This window comes from Cyprinodon tularosa, unplaced genomic scaffold (genome assembly GCF_016077235.1).
Source record: "Cyprinodon tularosa strain WSP-4 unplaced genomic scaffold, ASM1607723v1 ctg674, whole genome shotgun sequence".
Classification (NCBI taxonomy): domain Eukaryota; kingdom Metazoa; phylum Chordata; class Actinopteri; order Cyprinodontiformes; family Cyprinodontidae; genus Cyprinodon; species Cyprinodon tularosa.
The window spans coordinates 867366-885703 of NW_024039423.1; the positions used below are offsets into that span (position 1 = coordinate 867366).

Consider the following 18338-nt stretch of genomic DNA (forward strand, 5'->3'; position numbering starts at 1 on the left):
GGAGGGTATATTCTCCATCTTGTTCTCTATATTCAATTATTCATTTTTTTCCCTCACTTGCGTATTGTCTCACTCTGACAATGACGTGATTCAATATTTATACGTTTCCTTCTGTTTGGATTCCGCTGTGGGTTGGATGGCGAAGGGGTGGGGATGCTTTCATGGGTCTGATTCCCAGCCCCTTTAAAAGTGTTAGTGGAAGGGGGGGTTGAACACAGCCATCTGTTTTAGTGGGCTGCTTTATTAAGTGACAAACTGGATCTCTCTACCCTGCTAAAGTGTCCCAGAGGAGATGGCGGCAGAGGCTGCCGTCATTTGTGTGTTTTGAGAGTGTCTGGATAAAGAGAAAGCTAGAATATATCAATTTTTTTTTGTTTTCTGGCAAACAGAATGATAAACCGCAGAACAGACGGCGTAGTCAGAGCAGCTGTGATTACAGAACTGATAGACTGTGGCTTTTATGAATCTACAATAATTTAATAGTGAACCTTTCTGCCTCCATCTTGTGACACACATACACTCCATAAATAAATCTTAATAACTTATTTATTAGAACCTTACGCAACCGCCCCCAATTTGTTAATGCTCCTACCGTCCATCCATCCAGAATGTTCCAACACCCCGGAGTCTTTGCGAACCCATGTGCACCGTTGCTTGTAGAGCTCCCCCTTCTTGTCAGTGAATCTCTTAGTGTCTCAGATGTGGGACAAGAACATCAGCCATTCTTTTTGAAGCCACTCCTCTTGTGTGTTGCAAAGTAAGTGTCCTTCGCCCTATCGCAGTTATAGCCCGCAGCTTTGAGGTTCTCCACAGAAGGGCCACTGAGAATGAGTAATGCACATTGACCGGGATCAAGAACGTCATGCAGCAATGTCGTCGAGCTGAAAAGTTGGTTTATTTAATTGTCTCTGTACAGTGCCATGAGATGCAGATGTTATTTTTGGGGGGGACACGGGTAATATATCCCCTGCACTTTTTCAAAAAAGCACTTTTTACTGTCCAAAAACAATGTTACGCCACAGTACAGTGACACTCGTTGAGCACTAGAACCAAGCCGCAAACCGCAGCTCAAGCTGAACATGAAGCTGAAGCCCGCTGCCCTGAGTTTAGACCGCCCACACGCTCCTGATTGGCCCTCCGTCCTTTTTTGTGTAATTAGCTGTCACCGCTGTCACTCCTGAGAAGCTCGCTTTACAAACATCTGATGCGCCACTGAATCAGGTCTGTTATTGGCTGTTCACAGCACTGGGAAAGTTGAGGAAACAAACACAGACGATCTACTAGAAAACACGCTGGACTTATATATGAGTTATATTAAAAACGGCTTGCCTCCCACCCACTTCTGAAATCAAAATTTCGTCCATGCCTTGAGGATACATAAGTTGTGAATTGGCAGTATCTAAATAATGACTAATCATCTAAATCATGACTAATATAATTATTGAACTGATTATAAAAAGGTTAAAATGTGTATAATATAATAACATAATAACTGGACTTTAGAAAAAAAATGGTTATACACTGGTTATACAGCAAGTTAAAACAAATCGTCTAACATGATCTAATTGTTTTTCTATAAAACTAAAAGGCTGCAATAATTCCTACTACGGCATTCACATGTTGGGTTTTTTCCAGGTCAGCTAGTTGACAGTAAAAGTTGAAGTTTGCCTCATTCCATTATGTCATCGCATTAAGTCAGGGCAGCAGAGGGGTTGGCTTTGGCTTTGAGTAGAAGAAACAGTGGGTTTACATGCAAAGCCTAAGGTTAAAGTGCAGAAAAAGGTCTTGCAACGCATTTCGAGCAGCACATTTTGAAGCAACTGAAGCAGCGTCATGAGCATTAACGCATCTGTGGCGCATCGCGAGCTTCCCAAGCAGCCGATGCTTGAGTTGGAAAGTCTGAGCTTTTGCTTGCCAGGTGGGTACTCTAGAAACGACCATCTTCAGCAAGGTCTTTCCAATGATTATAATGGTTATTAGAAACTTCATCTTTGAGAAGGTGGTGAAACTATTAACTGAACGCCTCTGAAGTATCTGGTTTGATTTAATTTCTGTAATTCAGTAAAAGACATCATGAATCATTTATTCATAACTCTTTCATGCAACAACCAAAATCTTGAATAAAAGGGAGCAGAAAGACGAAAACGTACAGTAAAATATCTGCCCCATTATTGTTTTCATAAATAATTATAAAGAAATACAATATGTCTTGCCGCAGCAACGGCCTTGATTGTATCAGGTCTAATCCAGCTTTTTTTTTTTTAAGAGTGTACTATACTAAGCCCATAGAATAGCAGGTTTGCATGCCATACGCAGACCGCCATGCAGATGGTGGTGGGTAACTTTCGAGTTGGACTAAATTAAATAAATAATGATGTTTCAGTCTAACTGTTTAACTAGAACAGTTGAAGGCAATCCTAAACAAATGTGTTTTTCATCTTGATTTAAAGGAACTCAGGCTTTCCACACTTTTACAGTTTTCTGGAAGTTTGTTCCAGATAAGTGGAGCATAGGAACTAAGTGCTGCTTCTCCATGTTTAGTTCTGGTTCTAGGAATGCAGAGCAGGCTGGAGCCAGAAGACCTGAGTGGTCTAGAGGGTTAATGCACTGATAGCAAGTCTGTGATTTATTTAGGTGCTAAGCCATTCAGAGAAGTATTTTCAAGTCTATTCTCTGAGATACAGGGAGCCAGTGTAAGGACTTTAGAACCTGGGTGATGTGCTCTACTTTCTTAGTCTTAGTGAGGACACGGGCAGCAGCATTCTGGATCAGCTGCAGTTGTCTGATCCACTTCTTAGGCAGACCTGTGAAAACAGTGTTGCAGTAATCAATTCGACTAAAAATAAACGCATGGATTACTTTTTCCAGATCATACTGAGACATTAGTCCTTTAATCCTGGAAATGTTCTTCAGGTGATAGAAAGCCGACCTTGTAATTGTCTTTAAATGCTTTTGGAGATTCAAGTCTGAATCCAGTACTACACCTAGATTTCGGGCCTGATCAGTGGTTACTAGCTGAAGCGACTGAAGCTGTGTGCTAACTTTAGATCTCTCCTCTATTGGTCCAAAGATTATTACTTCAGTTTTGTTTTTATTCAGTTGAAGAAAATTATGGCACATATATGTCTGATAACATTAAAAATTTTATCAGACATATTTTCTACTGATACTGATTAGATGTTTAATCACAATATATATTGATATTGATTTATTACCCAGCCTTATGGGTGATATGGTATATAATATTTCAGACATCTTACCTTAATAACCACAAGGATATCTCATTTTTGCATCGCAAATTGGTGCTACTGTGAATGCTACTCTTCAAAAAGGAGACTGTGACGTAATAATAAATTTACCTATAACACAAATATCCAAATAAGTTTCTGCATTCTTCTGTATTCTAATAAGTTAGTTTTACACAATGCCTGAAATTCTGCTTAGAGAGCAAATTTAGGTGCTTGGTGAGGGGGGGAAGCAATGTAGCAGAAGGCGGCTTGTATTATTTGAACTTCATTATATGTGACAGACAGCACAAAATTGATGGAGGAGCGGGTTCCTATCATTGCTCTGCATTAAAACCTCTGCCGTGAATTAATGTACTATTCCTGATCCAGTAATTAACAATCATTCAGGGGCCATATCCCTTTTCAAGTAATCACTAATTGCAATAAGAATTTCAGATTCTAGTTAGGGCAAGATTACCGACGAGGATGCATTGCAAATCAGCCAACAGTTCTAATTAAGCTCCGATTCTTTCCCATTTGCTGTGCCTCAGCCCTTTGTGAGCACGTACAATGTGGAGTTTGTTTCCACGGTCTAACAAAAGACAACTTTATCAGAATGCTGCAGATAGAGAAATGCACTGCAACCAAAGAAAACCTTTTCTGCTTCTTGTATTTGCTGAACATTAGCATATTTGGTTTACCTTCATTAGCACTTGTTTTTTCAAACACTTATTTTTGCTGCTGTTTCTCTTGTTTGCTTGGATTTTGTTCTGTTTTTTCGCTTAGGTATAAATGTGGAAACTTAAGCAGTTGATCAGACGTGATAATATAGTTACACCCGTGATAGTATAATGTCAGCTGTGTATGTTTTTTCAGGAAATATTGAAAAAAGATTTAATTTACTCTTCATTTTAACGACAGAAAGCCCTCAGTTCACAAAAAGTACATTTTATTATTTCAGTTTTAGTATGCTGACTTGACGTTTCCAAAATTACAAAAGAAGCAGGATGTTGTTTTAACATAATATCAATGGAAATTTGAAGGATAGAAAATTAAACCAATACAAAAATATCTTTACAAATAAATTTCATATAAGACAAGAATTACAATAGTGAAACACTTTCGCACTTGTCTTTATTGTTGGGTCTTGAAAGATTGTTGTTCTCTACTTAAAAAACAATCTGTTTTTTTATATTTTTTATTAAAAAAGTCAATTTATAACAGGGATTTATAAACACCTCATTTTATTTCAGTGTTAAATGCTGCTTAAAGCAACGGATTACATTTAAAAATGTCTCCGGACCTTTACTAGCTGTTGATTTTCCTTATTCGGGCCCCACTGATTTTTAATTGGTTACCCCTGCAGTAGGGTTGGACACGTACAGTAACATTGAAACAACCTCAGACAGACAGACACCAACATGATGTGACCCATAGCTTACTGATATAACTGAGGTAGAATCTACCAGCTCCAATTTCAGGGCTTATCTTTGTTTTTTTAGATACCAGCTATGGCTACCAGTACCCCAACCCTGTACTATTCCTCTCCCAACCTTATTAAACCTGTTAGAGGTTAAATTATGTTTAGGAGTCATTTATAGGTTTAGATAAAGTGTTATTTGAAGAGAGATTGATCCAGCAAAATGAGCTGGTAAAAAGCTCTGAGGCGTTCAGAAAGTGCAGCAGTTCAGCTAATCTGATAACTCATCTGTGGGAGCATCAACCAGTGCTAGGTGAAGTTTGTCTAGCAGTGAACAAACTACCTTAAGCATCAAACATTAGTAAAATAAATAGTACTTTGTTACTGAGGCAGATGGCTTGCTGATTGTGTGGGTCACGACTTTTCTGATTTTCTTGTGTATTTGAAAAGCATGTAACAATTCATATATGTGCCAGAAATTTCTAGTAGGATTGCAAATATAAAGCCTGGAAAGCAAAGAAATTTCACCATGACACCTAAAAACTACAAAATAGTTAACTATGCTAACCAGTTAACATAGTAAACTTTTAAAAAAGGTAACTATGACTAGAGGTAAGTAACAATGTATTTCTATAGCACCTTTCGCAGATAAAGAGGTAAAGTTTGAAAGTAAAAAAAAAAATATATATATATATATATATATATATATATATATATATATATATAGTATGGAGCCCAACATTCTAAATAAATTACTTAATTTTGTGTTAGTACTGTAAACTCCAATCAGAGTTTATCTAAATGTTGCAAAGTAAAGATCAGTTCACAGTTTAGCAAGAATTTCGTGTTTTTTCTTTCTTTCTCTGTTTTATCAAAGGCATTTTAAAAATAGAGCCATAATCATAACACCATGATACCATGCTATTTTTGCTTAAGATTATCAGACCTTCAGAATTTCCTGCCAGCCCATGCCTACACTACATTTGGCACTTCCATCCTTCTCAATCCAATTTGCCTTGTTGCCATGATTCTCCCAATTCATCAATATCACAGACTGAATATTTTTGATAGGGGGATTCGTAGACTGCCGTCCGGTGGGGTAGGATTAATTACCCACTCCTCCTCGTCCTCAACAACCCCACCTCACCATTCAAGTTAAAGATTCACAAAGGAAATAGCCCTTTTATGCAAATGAAATTGAATATGTCAGTCAGCGTAATTATGTGAGCCGAGCTGTCTTTGGCTCGGGGTCCAAGGCAAAAAAAGAAAAGAAAAAAAAGGATGCAGACGAAAAGTGAGTTTATTACTATACTGTGCAGTCTTTGATTCATGCTCTCTGTAATGGCTTGGCAGATCAAATATTAGTTCATTTTGGATTCTGAATGACTTGAAATGTGTTGGCCATTGTGCAGGAAAAGCCAGAACCTAAGCTTTGTGAGATCACTTAAATCAGATATTTGGCTGTAGGTTAAGGCGATGTCGAACAAGTCAGTAATAAATGCACATCTGCACTGGCTGCTGGGTAAAGCTGTACTGAAAGGAAAAATGTGACGTCGTCATAGTTTTTGGCAGCAAAGTTTGCTGGAGTTCAGAAGAGGTTAAATTACATCAGGTACAGGAAAAAGCTTTTAGGGAGGCAAATATCCTGAGTCTGCAGCAGTGACCTCCTGGTGTTTTTTATTATTATTATTTTGTTCTAACTGAAGTTTTTTGCCCTTTTATTTATATATATATATATATATATATATATATATAAGTTCCTTGAGACAACATGTGTTTATAAATAGGACTGTGGTTTTTCAGTCCAACTGTGCATCACCTCATACCTACCTACCTACCTACCTACCTACCTACCTACCTACCTACCTACCTACCTACCTACCTACCTACCTACCTACCTACCTACCTACCTACCTACCTACCTACCTACCTACCTACCTACCTACCTACCTACCTACCTACCTACCTACCTACCTACCTACCTACCTACCTACCTACCTACCTACCTACCTACCTACCGGGAAGGGTTCATACTTGCTTAGACAGGAATATGCATTACTCTACTGTAAGGACTCATTACTTAAATAGTTATCTAAATGAATAAAGTTGCACATAAAAGGTTGTTTTTTTGGTCAGAACAAGTGTTATACTCTGTCCTTGTGTTGAAAGTTTAAAAAGCCAACATTGATCAGACCTAAAGTAAATTAAAATAAGTTGTACTTATAAAATAGTAATTTAGTCATGAAATACCAGTTGTGGGAGTCGCCGGCGACCCAATGCAACGCGTTTACAACTAATTACTCAGAAAGCTTTAAATCTACTCGGCTACACAGTGCAGTCTTTCCATTCTACTTTTTTTTCCTTCTAAGTATGCTGACTCGTAATCTTAGAAAATCATTCTCTAGACTTTTTTAAATTAGATTTTGGAATTAAACTGAGAAACAGGAGATATATTCTTAATCATGTGCTGCTCTAAAATGTTTTTACCGTAGTAGCATAAAAAATATTAATGGGGCAACGTTCCCTTGATCAGTTCTGACCAATGAGCAGAGAGTCAACCAAAAAAAATCAGGACTTACTTAAATTTTGGTAAAGCGTGTGATTTCGTTTTGCTTAGTTCAAATCAAGCAAAGGTTACGGACATTAATGAAGACAATTCTAAAGTTCCCTTTTTCCTAACACATTTAACAACCTTAATCAACTAACTAATTGAGAACTTTTCTTCTGTTTTGGAAACTGTTGAATTAAACAAGCATTACCCAAAGGTCCTAGATCTTAAATTAGCAGGTTAGAAGTCAAAGAAAGGTCAGAAATTGATGTTGAAGCCTGATTTCTGCTTGTATTTAGCCAACAGTAGCCTCGTTACAAGTAACAGAATTTTGAAACCACCCCATAAGTCCTTTAACAATCTTTTTTCCCCAAGTGTCTATGATGCCAAATTATAAAGATGACACTCATCAGAGGAACTGTGGGAGTGCTCTGATGAGCTCCCCCTTTTTCTGTGAACAAAGAATGATCAAGGTTATGTAATGACCTCCAGGGAGGGCATTCGCAGACTCTTGTCACCAGCCTTTTAACTTGTTACAGGCTTTACGCTTCTCATTTGTTTGCCGGCAGCAGCTTAGCAGCGGATTAGCAGGTTCCCAGCTGCAGTATTAATTAATGCAGCTTATGGTTACCTCTCAGAGGAGATGTGCACGTGTGGCTTAGGTGAGAGGAGCTTCTTTCAGTTTGGACTCATTCTGCGAAACAAAGCCTGCACACTATTCTAAGTGATAGTCCATGTTAATGAAATTAATTTCTGGTGAGATTAGAGGAATTATAGTCATATAAAGGGGAGCTGCAATTTAGCTGTGATGTCATCTTTGAAGACAGTTTAAAAAAAAAGAATCTGGGTTCTGGAGCACAATCTGTTTATGGATTGCAAAATATTTTTTTTTTCACAGGCCATATCTTATTGCTTGCTGTCACGCTTCTAGTCATGGCATTGTTGGAACAAAGACGAGGTTTCAATCAGCCTCCATCTACCTGAAGCCATACGAGGAGTCTCCCAAAATTGATGTTTGTCAGCTGCAGACCTAAAATGACTGCATGATGGCGATATCAGCGGCCGTGTCTTTGAAAACACCATTACCTTCACGTCACGCCTCAATCACTCCCCATTGTGTGATGACTGTAAACCCCCCACCCAAGCTCCACCACCCTCTACCCATCAGCCCACCCAAATAACCCCATTCCCCTCACCTCAAGCTCTGATCTGCCGTACACGCTGTAGAAGTCTATTACAACCAGCGTATGGAGACGCATCGAGCCGTAATGCATGGCCCTGGAGTAAAAACAGCCCCGATAGCATATCAATTACCCATCAGCACCTTTTTGGTCGGATGCCAGTGTGTACTGCATCATGGCGAAGTCAAATTAGCTGGAAAGAAAATGCAGATTTTACCACGCACAACTATAATCTTGTAAACTGTTTTTCAAATCTTTAAGATGAATGATGGAGAAAGATTCTTTTTTTTTTTCTTTTTCTTCGGGGGTTTGTCTGAATGTATTCCAGAAAGTGTGCTGTAAAGAAATCAAGTGATTTCCCAGCCTCATTTTCCCAGTGGAAGCCCAACCTGTTTATCTGCCCTTTTTTTATTGCTGGCCACACATCCTGATGTCACCTCTCTACGAATCCTGCAGGTTCATTTGTCCCCCAATCACACTACTGCCTGTCATTGCTTTTCAAGCAATGCATCTTAAAAAAAGGTTTCGGGTGGGAAATCAGTTTACACATGGTCACACAGGCAGTAGAACGGACACAAAGACATGTCATCATCACATATACAGATGAGGTCACTCAGACAGTTGGCATTACTGCAGTGTGCGGCCCACTGAAGTGATTGATAAAAGGGGAGCAGTTGTTTCGCCAATGGAGCTTCACCAACCACCAAAGCTAAGGATTAATACAAGTTTATTTAATCCCTATACAAGGTCATTCAAACAGATAAATAAAGAAATAAAGGAAAGACTTAAAAGGGTACATTAAACATCTCGATGTAAGCAGCTGTTAACAGATGTTCAAAAAAAGACCTGTACAAAAAATAATTGAGTTTTCTGGGAAAGGTACAGTGAAGAGAAATGTTGGTCTCAGTTTAAAGGAATCAACAGTTTCTGCACATCGAAGGTAATTTTGGAGTCTGCTCCAGAAGTCAGGAGCATGAAAATTAAAAAGTGCCACCTTTTACCTTTGCTCTGGTCAAGAGAACATTCACTAACATGTCTTAGATAAGCTTTTTTGTCCACATGGTTCATATCTGACTGGCAAATGTGAAATCTATTTATTCAGTCTGTCAATCAGTATGTGATGACATAATTTGGTCAAACCAGAACAATGGTTATACATGCATAGCCGATGAGACGTATTGTACCCTAAAAGTTGGCATAGCAATATCAAGCACTGGATTGTTTTCTTACTCCTTGTAACATTTGTACAATTGATATAAGTTGAATTCAAGAATGATTTACATTTATTAGAATGTCATAGTCTTTTCAATGGTTGAATAAAAAGGTTAGCTTACCTATAAAGACTAAAGTAGAGCTGTTACTCTGTTGTGAAACAGTGTCAGTTCAACACTCATACTGCCACTCTCGTGCACATATATTTTCAGTCTCATATACGCATATTTTATCTCAAAATACTCTTCCAAGCCAAATACTGTGATCTACAACTTTTTTCTTTTTAGCTCAATAAGAAGAATCACTTGCTGTCTGCCCTTGCTTAACACACTTATTAACATTTTGCTGTTTCCTTCTCTTTCTATCTTTGTCTCTCCAGCACCGCCAAAGTTTTTAAGAACCCCCAATGACCAAACAGGTGTGCAGGGAGGCGTGGCGTCCTTCATCTGCCAAGCTACCGGAGACCCACGGCCGAAGATTGTGTGGAATAAGAAGGGGAAAAAAGTCAGCAACCAGAGATTTGAGGTATTAGGTCTATTGTTCTGATGTAAAATGCTCGACAAAATGGGAATGCCTCAGCCCCGCTCTGTTGGCTTTGCTTGCAAGACGATTCATTGTGCCAAGACCATTCGCTGCCACCACCACCCCACCCTTGAATTGCCACCACGCATTAGCAGACTCTAATAACCATGCTGACCCGGCTTTAGAGGATGCTTGAGTTTTAGCAAAAATGAAATGGTGCTAGATTTGTATTTGAATAAGTCACAAATGCAAAGCAATTGGACTGATAAGAAGAAAAGAAAACTTGTGGTGTGCCCTAGATCCTTACATTAGCGTCACGGCACATTTTTGAGCTTCATATAAAGTGAAAGAGAAAGCTGCACTTTCACTTGGAAGATTCTTTTGCTTTGTGGCATCTCTATCTAAATGCATATCCACCCCTCTATATTTGGGCTGAAGCTGTGATTTCTGGTCAGCTTTAATCCCCATTTGAGCTCAAGACCATCACAATACCATCCCAGAGCACTGATAAGATTTCTATTAATTTCTCTGACAGTCCTTCAGATCTCTTTTTGCTCCATAGTTGCTTTATTTATTAGCTCCCAAAGGACTAATGGAGCTCCGAAACTTCTTCCCACGTCTTTTACGTGTCCCATACCCACAGAAATCCAATCTTATCAGAGTTCATCACGTTTGCATCGCACGTCGAACCGAATGCTAACACATTAGTTTCCATTCATCCACCCATCGCCCCATGGGGGCTCACTGGCTGCTACAATTTTGCACCCATTCAATCATGCACTGCCACCTCATCTTCTAACAAAAACCCATTTCCTTCTGGAAGCCCCACAACTTCCTTTCTAATTTGCTCTTTGGCCCAAACCCAGAAAGGAGGCTGTTTTTACCATCACCTGCTGACACCTGGAGTGGCAACACTGCTTTAGCTTGGCCAGTAAAATGTTACAGAGTTTTGTTAACTAACATGCTCGGATATACTGTATACTTTGAAATTGTTGCAGGCCTCGGTGTGTTTGTGTGTGTGCGAATGCCTGTGTGTGGGAGTGAAAGTGGTCTCAGGCCTATTTTTTACTTGATTCTACCTCTATGCTTAAAAAAGTTTGAGTTATCACACAGATCATTCTTAAATCAGTGAGTATACAACACGTAGCATGCAACCATAGCTGAATAAGCTATAACAAACACCTGTTTGTGAAGCATTTTATGTGTTGTTCGTCCCAAAAAAAAAAGTTGGTCCTGTCTCTCGTACCACTACCTCACTTCATGGTAAAAATCGTGTGTAACTGATTACCAAACCACCGTTAACTGTTTGTGCTTGTTTTCTGTCTCATTGACACAATTCAGTGTAACGCATTAACCCTACAGGAGGCTGAATATTAGCTTTAAGAGTGGGCCAAATTCAGACTTAAGATTAACTTTGCAACTAAACATTTAAGAAAATTACAATTATTCTGCCCCATTCTTTAAGTTAGTCAGCCACATTAGGTGTTTTACAAGTAATGCACTAGGTTACGTTCACAAAAAAGAAAAAAAAGTATTTAAATATATATATATATTTACATATCTGGACTAGGCATGGGTCAATTACCTGTAACAATATATCTAGTTTTTAAATAGCAAACCCTGTTTCTTGACATTATCGCAAAGGATAATGTAAAAAAAAAAGAGAAAATGCACAGGGGTGACCAGACTTTTTTTGAGGATATGTAAAGTATGCTCCTGCCCCTCTCCCACAAATTACTCTAAACAGCAATCTGGCTAGCTCCAAGTTAAAAAAAGTGAAAGTTTAGTTACAAACTAAAGCAAATATGTTGTCTGGAGTACCATTGTCCTGCCCCTAATCACATTCCCTTTCTCTTTATAGAAGTAAATGTGTCAGTGAAAATCTGTTATTGTTTAAAATTATTTTGCAAATCGAGAAATTATAGTTTTTCCCAAGCATTTGGGTAATGTTGCCACTTTCTCTCCTGTTAGTGCCCAAAAAAAAACTTATCAACACTAACCTTGTTTTCTTTAAAGGTGACTGTTTGAAAACACTTCCTAATTTGGTTGAACATTAGACATTTCTTATATCTTTATTTTGTTTAGTAAAGTACTGCACATTTTTCCACATTTGTAATTTACTGGTATCCAGTGAGCTAAAACCAGGCTATGAACATTTTGAGCTAAAAATAAAGATAAGTCTATAATTTTATTGGTTCTAGACTTTTTCTCTACTTTTAATTAGAATAGTATTACACCAACCCCCCTTGCTAGCTAGTAAAAAGCTAAAAAAAACACATTTACCTTACCTCATCATACTACTCACAAATTATTCATCACAGTTATAAAGTAAAGCTAATTTGAAACTACTATAGACCACCACTATTAAAAAGGCTAACGCCATGTTTCTATATAAAAGAAAAGCAACCAAACTATATAACGTAGAGATAAATATAATGTTCAAGATGTACTGGATAACCACTATTACATTCGATGATTCTTAATTTAACTTATTTGTGTAGACACAATAGTTTCTACACGGCCTAAATGTAATAAGTTATTTTAGTGTCATTAGGAATAAATGTTACTGCTTTATGTCATGTTCTACATTTTTTTATATCATGGTTACATTTTTCAATATTTCTTTAGAATAAATACTATAAACCTTTATAATGTAATGCTATTAGACTCTTATACTGGCCCATGCCTAATCTGGCCAAAATAAATAGATTTCTTTATATTTAAAAGACTCAGCACCTACATAGATATTTAGGTGTTTTACATTTAGGCAGTAATACCATTAAATACCCCAAAATTTACAAAAACAGAATTAACAGTAAGGTAGGCAAACGGCTATTTGTTTCATAGAATGCACACTTTGTCAGGAACCATCAGTGTTGTTGCCCTGTCTTTATCTTTATTTTATTTTTTACTTCTTTTTATTTTCTGTGGAAGGTCCCTCACGCATTGTGAACAAAAAAATCTCCTTTAACATATCCTGTCTCTCGCACCTGCAGGTGATAGAGTTCGACGACGGCTCTGGCTCCGTGCTAAGAATTCAGCCATTACGCACGCCTCGAGATGAAGCCATTTACGAGTGCGTGGCCTCCAACAGTGTTGGAGAGACGAGCGCCACCACCAGGCTGACTGTTTTACGTGGTAGGTCTTTCTCTCAAAAGAGAGAAAAGAAAAGAACAAAGCAGTAGAGCACACACACACACCCCTTACACGCACTTCTCTCCATCTATAACAGGTAAGGTTCCATCTATCTGTATGGTTTCTTGTTTTTTACTCTTTGTCTCTGTGTTCGACTGAACCCTGCTTTCAAATCAGGCTTCACTCACGCTGTATTCCCTAACTTGATAATGCTTAGTCCATTAGCCGTGTAGCAGAGTAAGTTTTTGTTCCTAAGTGACTTAAGTCATTTGCATACTGATTCCTGACACAATAATTAAGATGCCAGTTAAATTATGCAAATAGTCATTCATTTCTTTTTTTGCCTGTGGAGGTTTAATGAAAAAAGCTCACCAATGATTTTCAAATCAGTCATTTTTCATCTCTGCATTTCAGCTTTGATATTCATTTGACCATTTATAAAAATAAACCATTCTTGTGCGATTAGCAGGCGCCCTGTTTGTTGTTGTTAGTGGTGTTCTACCGGCAGGTTGATTCAAGCTTTATCTTCTGGTCATCAGGGGCTGCTAAAACACACGCTTTAAAAATCAGAAAGGTCAGGGCAAGAGTTTGATGGCAAATATAAAGCTGGATGACTGCGTCTCCATTTTAAAATGAGCTCTAGATCAAATTTAATCTCGATTACAAACAGCATTCCTTTTAAAGGCAAATTGGTTGGAGCCCTGGACTCAAAAGGCAGTCTAATATCTCTCTAAAACATGGTTTGTTTGGGTTGTGAATGGAGAAAATAGCTTTGGAGTAATGATAAAAAAGGGGATTGGGCTGTTTGAATGAGGTGTGCTCCATTATGTTCTGCAATTACACAACACAGAAAATGAGTTTCTATTAAAAGAGGTGCTTCTAACATAAAAAAAAGCTAGCTGTGCGACTCTCTGAAGGCCCACCACCACCACGAACCCCCCTCCTTTGCTTCTTATCTCAACCAGTGAGCCACCAAAAGGCCCTTTGCACAGTCTCCAGGGGCCGATTGAAAGAGAAAGGTGGGCCTATTCACATGCGGCTCTCTCCTGTTTTCTCAGAGTGCACACTGTGTGTGCAGGTGTGCTCCCATGCAATACCTCACACAATTCTTTTTCCCTTTCACTTTCACTCTGTCTTTATCTCTGCATTTCCCCTACTCTCTCAACACCCCCACCCCCATACACACACACACACCAGCAGCAGCAGATAGGTGAGGGACGATAGAAGCTGCTCTTCCTGACTTCACAGCCTAGCATTAGCATGTTTATTACCATTTCCATTTTGCTCTTCTGCTTTTTCTCCTATTCCATCAATGTATTGAGGGTGAGTAGAGACCCATTGGCAACCAAAAAAATAGAAAAACAGCAGAAAGCTTTTTTTTTTATTCCCTCCTCCTCTTCTTCTTTGTGCAAATACTAATCTGGGCTCCATTACATTACCTCCCACATATAAAAAATCCCATGATTCAGATAATAATGTACTTTTTTTTTTTTTTTGTAAATGTACTTAATTTTTACTGCACACACTTGTAGAAATATTGTTAAATAATTTTGTTATACTAGTGATGGGATGCATTTAAACAAAATAAAATCAGCTAAAACACAGAATTATTGAGTTAGTAGCAAGCCACAACATTAATCAGAGCTTGACTTGAAATAAAATGAATTTTAAGATTTCTTATTGTTATAAAATTTGTATAAACCCAAATTAGTGCGGGGATTGTTGGCTGAAGGACATAGCAATCTGGCCTAACAGGAGCTTTAAACTTAAAAGAATGATGTAGAATAATGTTCATATGCACTTTATTTATGATCAGCACATCTAAGGTATTTTAAAGAGCCATCTGAGTCATGACTCCAACAGCTTTTTTTTACATCTGCAGACTTGAGCTACTCTGATTAAGCTATGGTTTTGGTCATATTGGATGGAGAGCATTTGAAATAAGTAATTTGTAGTCTAATTCTAGATTATTTGCATAATTTACATTTGGACCATTTTAAAAACATAGTAATTTAAACCACCTTGGATCTCTGACTTTTAAAGTTGCTGTGTTTCTGAAAGGTGAACCCCATTTCCAGTCTAAAGTCTACTGCAGCCTCTCATAAGTCTATTTTTTGTGTTGTTCCAAATTATGATCCATCCTTTTCCCTAACAACTCAGAACAGCTTTCCTGTCTATGTTGAAGAGAACCTTTTACACAGCATGATGCTGTCACAGCCACATTTTTACTGTGGCACTGATGATGTGCAGTCTTATTTTCCTGCAATCTACACTTGTATTCATGCAAAATATGAAATATATGAACTGGAATTAGATTTTAAAGACACAAAATATTCCAGTTTATGCTGTCACAGCATTTTCTGCAAAAACGTATTTGTTTTTTAAGTTATGCAAAAAAAAAAAAAAAAAAGAACGTTGCCCGCAGCAATTCTATGAAAGTTGTTTTTCTATTTGTTTCGGCACCAAAAAGTGTAAAATAAAACCCTGATGCCTGGATTAGGCTCTAGCCAAGGTCAAAGCTAGGCACAAAGTCTAGTAAGGGAAGGATATTGTATGATTAGAAAAAACTTGAACAAATTACTCAAAAGTATTTATGCATTATTTCGAAGGCCAAAAAACCTTAGTCTATCCAAAAAATACTATTTGCACAGCATTAGACTGAGCGAGAACTTCTGGTATTTAATAGCATAATCTCCCATATTCTCTGTAATTTTGGCTATTTTTATAAAGGGGGGGGGGGACTTCCAAAGGAGTGTGTTTCACAAGATTGAAAAAATAAACAAGTCTAGCAAATAAAGAGAAGTGTTCTTATTCCCAGCCTAATAAATATAAAGTGACTGTTCACTTAGTTCATTTAGGCTTCAATGGTCTGTGGAAACTACTGCAAAGCATCTGTTTTGGGTAGTTCGTTGTTGGGGGTAAATCTAATTGTAATCCTACAAAGGAAAACTACATTTGTTGCAATTGTGACGTTAGGAAGAGAAAGGGGACTAGAGGTGACGGGGAGAGTCGTTAGGGGGGAATTTAGTATTCGGATGGGTCTCCAACTTGATGGGAACTGCCATTAGTAATGAACTTCCAGGCTTGGAGAGGTGATTTGCATGAAAGGCGAACCCTAAACTGTAATGATGTTCTGAGTCAAATCTGCCAGGCCACGCTACGAGATACAGGTTGGCTTATTTCCCTTTTTTTCTTATTATTCAGCTCTTCATTTTGATTAACTGTGAGCTGACCAGACTCCCTTATGACTTGAGTCTTTAAATGTAACTCGTCTAGATTTTCTGGCTAATTCCACATGACATAGAAAATGGTTAAAAATGAAGATACGTGTCATTGCTGCAAAGCAATTCCGGTTATGTTTTTTCTGATGTCATTTATAAGCACAGCTCCAGAAAACACTATCGCCATATTTGCATATACATGAGTACGCCTGCTGAGCTTGTAACAATAGTATCAGCATACAGTATTAGCACAGCTGGAAATCTATTAACTATCTTGCAAGAAACAAACTTAGGAAAATGTGGTCGTGACACTTTTTTCTGGGTTCCAGTCTCTCCGCTAATAGTTCCAGCAGAATGATGTGTGCGTTTGAGTGCTGCAGTTCATGATTCTGGCATGATTAAGGATTTATGCTGCATCTTCATAGTCCCATTATGCTGTCAACAGCTATTTCCTGTTGCCCCGCACACAAGCCAACAAACTTATGCAGCTGTGCTCAACTTGGCAGTAGGAGCGGAAAATGGGAAGCTGCTCTCCTGTGACGGGAAAACAGAAAGCATCATTTCCATTTGTATGGAATGGTGCGACGGCGCGGTCAGAGTTCTGTAGTTGCAACAAATGCTTTGCCTCTCAGTAAAAAAACCTGCTACATGATCAGTTATTACTTAGATGCAATAGATGCACTCCACTTCCTTTTGCCATTTTGGTTAGAGTAACGTTCTTTCACTCAGTAAAAATACATTTTCAATACGCAAACTCCTAACGAATATATATGAGTTGTTTACCATACTGATATTGTCAAAACGCCCCAATTCTGTATTTGGATTTTTTTTTATCTAAACAGTGATCATATTTTAACATCTTTTAAAAGGATTTATGTTGTGTTTTTCATCATGCAAAAAAAAAAAAAGCCATCAAAATAGTAAATACACCCCAAGGTCGAGCAGCTTGTAGAAACATCGGTAGTTGGAAAGCTCAAAGTATTTATGAATATTTCTTGTCACTTACTGTGTTGTGCAGCTATTTTTTCCCGCACTTCTGGGGCGTTTAGCATTATTGTCTTTTTGATGTTTCAGTGTCAGCCAATGGTTTGCCTCATGTTAGACTCTTTGGTGTGCAGATTCCTTCACAGACAAATTTAGGGCTAAAAGTTCCCTTGGTGGCGTGTCTAACCGGCTCCAATCAATAAGTTGGGATGAGGTTTTTGTGCTGAAATACTCTATTTTGTCTTATTTAGTCCACATGATATTTTTGGAGAGTTTTGATGGTTTATTGATTGGTTACACAAAATTTCGGAGCAACTGTTCCAGGCAATTCATAATTGTTCTGTCTTTATCGGACGTCGCTCTTGAGGACATTCATATTAAATATGTTAACCAAAAATGTGACTTTTTATTATTTTTGGGGAGAATTTGTTTCTATGTCTTCTATGTCTTCTTCTTGAAGCTCTAGAATTGAAAGAGTGAATACTATCCTTTTGCAATGATGGTAAATTGTGTTAAAAATGTAAATTCTCCAATAAAACCCAATAAACCTGGGTCCGACAAATATAAAGAAATAGTCAGACGTTACCATTAGCGGTAATAATATTAGGTACTTAATTTGCCTCCTTGGAGCCTCTGCTAACAAGCACAGAGTGTAAGATGATGAAGAACCTGCTCAAACGGCTTAGGAAGATAAATGCTGTGTCAGCTGTCTCAGGGAGTCAGAGCAAATGTAGCATCCAGAAAGAAGCGAGTGACCATTGTTAAATTACTGTGTTCACGATCAGTGGCTTGCAAAAAAGGAGTTAGCCAGCAGCTACTGTACTATTCCCTGGTTTAGTGGCAGAAACCCGGTAAATGGCAAGACATGAGCTGCCTTGTGGAACATTC

The 18338-nt window shown here is 38.1% G+C and overlaps 1 protein-coding gene across 48 annotated transcripts in view; it reads left to right on the forward strand.

Annotated features, from left to right (window-relative positions):
* The window catches only part of LOC119771469 (receptor-type tyrosine-protein phosphatase delta-like), a 601694-nt gene that overhangs the window by 487907 nt on the left and 95449 nt on the right, over positions 1-18338 (forward strand). For 28 of the 48 annotated variants that reach the window (XM_038267445.1, XM_038267459.1, XM_038267447.1 and 25 more), the window contains exons 3-4: positions 9968-10113; positions 13107-13248. In XM_038267445.1, coding sequence (XP_038123373.1) covers positions 9968-10113; positions 13107-13248 — 288 coding nt within the window. Of the gene's footprint in view, positions 1-9967; positions 10117-13106; positions 13249-18338 lie in introns of all 48 variants that reach the window. The other 20 variants (XM_038267465.1, XM_038267464.1, XM_038267466.1 and 17 more) reach the window with 1 other exon arrangement.